The sequence below is a fragment of the Coffea arabica genome, chromosome 1e, assembly GCF_036785885.1.
Source record: "Coffea arabica cultivar ET-39 chromosome 1e, Coffea Arabica ET-39 HiFi, whole genome shotgun sequence".
NCBI classification, from domain to species: domain Eukaryota; kingdom Viridiplantae; phylum Streptophyta; class Magnoliopsida; order Gentianales; family Rubiaceae; genus Coffea; species Coffea arabica.
The window spans coordinates 49295167-49301770 of record NC_092311.1 but is presented as its reverse complement, the minus strand read 5'-3'; the positions used below and the strand labels follow the sequence as shown (position 1 = coordinate 49301770).

Sequence of the window (6604 nt, the reverse complement as noted above, 5' to 3'; positions counted from 1 at the left end):
TATTTTTTTAAAATTTTTTATAAAAAAATTACCGTAACAATTTAATATAGCCTTATTTTTTAAAAGGTCAGCTTAGCTCAGCTCAGGAAAAGGGGTTCAGAACTAATTTTAGGCTGCATGGCACTCATAAAAGATAGCGAGCGAGTAGCAGTACTAAAAATTTCCCTCTCGGAGAAGAAATCGAAGTGCTTCTTGTATAGATACAAAAAATAGAAGTGACGCGCGACGCGTGGGTTAAATAATTAGCACACAAGAAGTACAGGCTGGTGAGTGAAAGAAAAGGTGAGGATGTTTGTCTCCGTCAACAGGGGCCATTACTATTCACTACTAAGCTCCATGTTTCAGAACAGTGGTGATGATACCTTCCCCCCCCCCCCCTCTCTTTCTAACTTTTATATAATCCAGCCAGTTGGTACGGTACTCTTAGTATCACAAATCAATGATGCTTTCAAGGACTAGTTACTTCAGCACTCGTGCAACAGTCATACCAAATTTGACTACTGGATCTGATAGAGAAGAAGACACATTTTTGGTGAGTTTTTAGTCACAAAAGTGAAGTTCACAGCAATAGATTATTACCAAAAAAGCGCCATACATTCACATATTAAATATTCAGAGAAATCTGGACTGGATCTTGTGCTGTACAATAGATCTTCTTGGCTTAATCATTAATCCGTGTTTCTATCGGCAGGATCTTGTTACTTGCTCAAAAGGGTCGCTTTAAAAGAGCTCAAAAAGAAGCAAAACATTTTATTTACAAGAAAAGAAAATGGAAGCATATGATGCTGCAATTAGTGGGATTCAGACTCATCTTCTACTACACTATCTCCACGGTCAAGTACGGTCAACCAAGAAATTTGTAGTCAAAATACTCAATAGGAGTTAGAACGGGCTGATGAAATGGCTTCTTCGAAACTTTTCTACAGTGGACTCCAAGTCAAGTGCTCCGTGACTCGGCCGGCCAATGTATTTGAGTCGAGCATCCATTATGATTTAAGAATGAAATGGCCGTTTCTTTTCAGTTGCATTGGTTCAACTACAACTAGAGTCCATGCTTGGAGTGCAAATCAACCTCAAACTTGCACTCGAATTGGCATCCCTAGCAGCAACAACAAATGCTCCAGACCTTTTGCTTACGATACTAGGAAACTATAAAATGAGTGCCATTTGTACCTGTAGCCTTGGTTGAAGTCGGTTCTCAGAATCCACTACCTATATATATATATATATGTATATAGAAGCAGCAGCCTTTTAATGCAAAGCCGCCGCCTATCACGATTTTTCCTAACATCAAGCATAACCGAGAATGTTTTAACTTGCAAATGAATCCAATCCTACTGTCGTAGCATTATGCTACGGATCACCACGGGTACCCGTTTGTTACAAGGAGAAGTACAGAACTTTCATGCCCAAGGAACCTGCATTTTTTAAACCTGAACTTTTCCCAACACATTTCAACTACCAAAAGTCATGTCCCGAGGAACACATTTACAGGATAAAGAAGAAAAAAGAAAAGAAAGCAGGAGAAACAAGCGATCTATTCAGTTGAAATTATGCATTTATGCACTTTCAGCCATTTTTAGAGTTTCCATTGACGGTTCCCATCTCATGCATGAGGATACTGATGCGTGGATTGCATCTGAAAAACCATATTTTGACAACCTACATAAGAATTATGCATACCACCTCTTTGCAAATCCTGACCCTGCATTTTAAGATCACAGGAGTTTACTCCGTGGGGAGGCATGAATATGTTTCCATGGCCCATGTTGAAATTCATGACTGCTCCATTACTATTCCCCTGATTCCACTGGAAAGCCATTTTGTGCATCGCAGTAGAATTCGGCTGCTGCTGGGAAATCACATTCGAAGTGTCCGGTGACGACGATTTTTTCCTGTCCGGAGAAGGGATCTGATTGTCGTTAAGGTTAACTGTTGTTATATCATGAATGCTTGCTCTTCTTTTATCTTTCCCACCAGAAAGTTGCCTGATAAAGTACTTTTGTGCATGGCTAGCCACTTGAGTTGGTGTTCTTGTGATCACGAAATTTCTTGAGATATTTCTCCAGTCCCCTTTTCCGTATTTTTTAAGCCCCATCAGAAACAACCTGCAAAAAATTTATGCACAACTCACGTGAAAAATAAAAAAGTAAGCAAAACGCAAGAATCTAATTCTGAATGTTTGGACTCAAATTCTTGTCCTCGAAAGATTTAAGCTATACTCATTTCCTGACCAGCTCCAGGGAGACGAACAAAAAAAACTAATCAAAAGTTCCTTAAACTAAAAGTCTCAAATAAAACCACGAATGTAAAACTCATTACTTGTGCTCTTCTTCCGTCCAAGGTACACCTTTCTTCCTCTCTTGTTCTGAAGGCCTAGGAGCTGAGGATCTCTTCCCAGTTGCGATGAAAGATTGCTTGTATCCATCAAAGTTATGACCGCTCCCCCATTCCAAAGTAAAAGGAGAGGTACCATAACCAGGAATTGGAATTAGCCCGGCTTCTATGTCACTCACATCATCTACCAGTTCCTTGTATTGCCTAATCACATCCATCACAGTTTTCCCTGGAACCACTGCTGCAACCTTTTGCCATCTATCTGGGGTATCCTTATCAAACACTGCAAGAGCATTCTCAAAAGCCTTGTTCTCCGCAGGAGTCCACTTTGTGGACTTGCTCTCCTCAACCAACCAACCCGAATTCGAAAGATAAGAAGCTGGGGGTAAAATCTCCATCTCCCACTTCATCAGAAACCGAAAAAAGTGGGAATTGCTAGGAAATTTGATTACACTTCACAAGATTTTGCAATCGCGCTGCATCGGTGATTCAGCTAGATAAGATATCTGAATGCAGTGAAACAGAGGAGAGGAGAGACAGAACAAGATAAGGAGAGAATCCAGTAGGGGAAAATGCAGAGAGGTGGAGATTTTACTATGGCATTATCAGTGTTAAATCAAGAAGCATTTGTGGGGAATCAGAATACTTTTTTTTTTTTTTTCTGGTACAGCCACCTCCCTGAGGAATCTAAAGAATACCCACTTTTTGAAAATCAAAACAAAATATTGGAAAATTATGAAAATCCACCAAACGGTATTATTAACGGAAGTTAAACTATCTTGTTGAAGGTTTGGATTCTTAGGAAAATCTCAACCTCGATTTCCTTCCAGAATATGGGAGTAGAAAAAGAGCAGCTAGTAATAGAATTCAAACGTTTCAGAAAATATATATATATATATGTATATATATATTTGAGGAACTTTGTAGAATTCAGAAAACAGGATAAGTGTATTAGTGAGATGAAATGGAAGCTGTTTTCCTAGCTTCAAACTCTTGATGTCCAAATTAGGTAAATAAACTGAAAGATGGTACAACAAACATGGCAAGTCTACGAAGAAGCTGGAAGATGGAAAAACTCAAGTGAGAAAAAAAGGGAGGGGTAAAGAAGAGGGTGTGGGATGGCTGTACTCAAAATTCAGAGAGGAAACTCGGGTTTTTGTGAAGGAAAAAGTTGGAAAGGTTTGTGCTTTCTCCCCTTTTCCCTTGATGTATGAGCGACAAAGGAAAAAAAAAATTGAAAAGAAAAGAAAAGAAGCAAAGGAAAAAGACGATGAGAATGAAGAAAAAGTAAACTAGCAGGCTTCAAGGAATGAATCTAACTAGTGTAAACATTTTTCCTCTTCTTTGTCAAAAATCTTTGAACAGAGATCCATAGAGCCAAAAAAAAAAAAACAGCGGAGAGAGAGAGAGGGAGCTGAAGGTGGTGAATTCTGATTGGATGGGATGGTGTTTGTGGATACTGCAACTTATGAAAAGTTTTCTTATTATTTATATATATATATATATATACATACACATACACTCCTTCTGTCTTTTTTTCTTTTCTCTCTCTCTCTCTTTTTTTTTTTTATTAAACAACAAGAATTATACGTAACAGGGAACCTTTTTTTTTTTGGGGTATTAATCTCAAAAATAAATGAAGCATGGGTTGGCAATTCATGATGATTCATGGAAGCTCAACCTTGTAGCCCTCGTCAATAATGGGGCCCAATCTATATATATGCTGACCACTAACAAGAAGGTTTATGGGATTGTGAAAGTAATTATTAGACAAATAAATTCACACATGGCTGGCTAGTGGCTACTGTCACTTTTGCGTTTTTTTTTTTTTTTTTAAATTTTAACTGAAAGCCCATCTGCATATTGTTGAATAAAAAAGTAGTGGGTGGTACAAGGACTAGGACTAGGACTCCTAAACTATATAACAAACTCGACTTATGTTCCAGAATCTCAACGCCAAAGTTATTGGGAGTATTGGGTTCCATACTTCCCAATTGTTTCATGGCACCACATCTTCTGTAATTATTAGCAGTTGTTAGCTTTGTAAATACAAGCCTACAGGGTTTCAAGGTCAACAGGTGCAGGGCTAGCCAATCAAATTTCTGGTTGTGGTAAAAGTCAACCAGCTCTAAATAAGGATTAAGATTGACTAATTTTTCATATTAAAAGACAGGCTAAGCCATGTCTTAGTGAGTTTAACGAATAGGTGGTTTATCCCTTGAAAGTGATCGCTGTATGGAACGAGTCATCAGCTTTTTTCATGTTAAAAAAAAGAAAGAAAGAAAGAAAGATTTTTTTTTTCTTTTTTTTAGCGATAGAAAGAAAATGTTTGATAGGTAAAAGAAAAGATACTTGAATTTTACAGCTTGGCTTTTCCAACTCCGTTTGAATTAGCTGTTTTTTAGGTGTTTTTGAAAATTTTTACTGTAACAGTAAATATAAAAAACTTTTACTATAAATATTTTTAAAAATATTTAATATATTGTATGAATGCGATATTTCTTAAATTATTTTTATTTATCTATTATTGTAACATTGTATTTGAAAAACTTGTTTTTTTGAATAAATGGCCAATCCAGACGGATCTAAAAATCTTGCAGCTTGGGAATTGTAGTGTATTTTTCTTCTCCAAGGGGTGGGCATTTGCCACATCTCCTTTGTGTATGGTCCAGTTCATTCCTAGCACAATTATTCTAGTTTCCACTAGGACAAAATGTATTCATTTTTGTCTCGGTTGAGTACAATGCCTATCAAATCAAAGTTTCCAAAATAGACGAATGATAAGTGAAAAAAATGATTGGCATGATTCTACAAAATGGAAACAAAGCTCAATTGCTTTAACTCTCTATTAGCTATTGTTAATTGATAACATTGCATGCACGTAATCGTATAGGTCATATTTAGATAGGAAATTATTTGAAATAATTTTTTAAAAAAATACTGTAACACGTGTTTTTGATACGGAGTACGTGAAGTAAAAAATAATTAAAAAATATATTTATGATATTAATAAATAAAATCATGCAAATAATAAACTATCAAAACAAATGATTCACTGCAGCTCCCCCGTCAAACAGCAGTAATAGCTTTCGTTTTCACAGCTTTGGGGTCCAAGAAGTAGCCGCCAAATAACGGTTCTGATCGAATTTCAATTTCACAACAAAACAAATTACAACATAATATTGTAGGACCGCTGCCCCACATCCAATTCGTGAATGGCTTTCCACCGGGTCACTTCCCACCCCAACCCGTCATCGTTTAGGCCTAAAATCTCATGCCTGCCACCTCATTCCCAAAAAGATACCTTCCCGAATCACAATTACCCCTCCCAAACTGTAGGACCCAATCAAACCCTTCGTTTCGGTACCCCGCCGACACGTCAGATCCCAACTTTTAGGCATTCCATGAACCCACCCGCACCTGATCCAGACACAACTTTGGCCTGTAGTCATGCCAACCGCCGCGTTCTCTCTCTTAACCTTTTGCCGGTTAGTGGAAACATGGTTGGAGGGATATTAACATACACAGTCGCATCAACAGTGGCGTTTGCACCACAATCCAATTCCACCATCCGATTTAATCTGGGCCCCACGATATGGTCATGATCTTTGGTCTTTGCCGCGTGATCTTATAACAGTGGTTTTTTTTTAGGGATAATTTCAGAAACCTCCCCTGAGGTTTCTGACAATTTCATTGACCTCCCCTGAGGTTTCCACAATTACACTGACCTCCCCTGGCAGAACTTGGGACCCAATTGCTGACATGATATAATGTGAAATTACTAATATACCCAAGACATTGTGTTTTATTATAAGACTAAAATCTGATAAATAAGTCATTAGGGCCCAAATTAAAATTTTCAATTTCATTAACCAACTTACAGTTAATCTGGCTAATTAGAAACGCATTTAACGAACTGGCGCCAATTTCATTCACCAATATGGCGCCATTTTGCTGATTGACACCAGGGACAAGACAACAAATCAGTCTTTTATATATTGTGAAGAAGGCATCAAGAGAAGAAAGGAAAATAAGAAGAAACGTAGTGAAGATGGAAGCTAAAGAAACCTGCAATTTTCGTTCAACTGGTGAGGCAGTGATGACAGCATTCTAATTTCATGGTTTTGAAGCAGAAAGGAGGGAGTATAAAAGGCAACTTCTAAGATTTTTCTACTGTAAATCACAAAAATAACAACAAAACAGGTATGCAAGCTCTATAAATTTTCAGAAATATGATTGAATATGACCTATTACGTCCAGACTGTTA

The 6604-nt window shown here is 37.5% G+C and overlaps 1 protein-coding gene across 1 annotated transcript; it reads right to left on the bottom strand.

The window, feature by feature from the left end:
- Window positions 1-1290: 1290 nt before the first annotated feature.
- Window positions 1291-3785, bottom strand: LOC113710769 (transcription factor DIVARICATA-like). Its single transcript, XM_027233879.2, has 2 exons — window positions 2323-3785; window positions 1291-2108 (listed from the first exon to the last, which is right to left on the bottom strand). Exons 1-2 carry the CDS (start codon window positions 2745-2747, stop codon window positions 1607-1609), a joined length of 927 nt encoding a protein of 308 aa, XP_027089680.2. The 5' UTR covers window positions 2748-3785; the 3' UTR covers window positions 1291-1606.
- Window positions 3786-6604: the final 2819 nt, after the last annotated feature.

Excerpts from the sequence above, each read along its gene's own strand:
- LOC113710769 (XM_027233879.2), bottom strand. The coding sequence starts at position 2,747 with ATGAAGTGGGAGATGGAGATTTTACCCCCAGCTTCTTATCTTTCGAAT. Across the intron at positions 2,109-2,322 it reads TGGACGGAAGAAGAGCACAA|GTTGTTTCTGATGGGGCTTA; the intron begins GTAATGAGTTTT and ends AATTTTTTGCAG.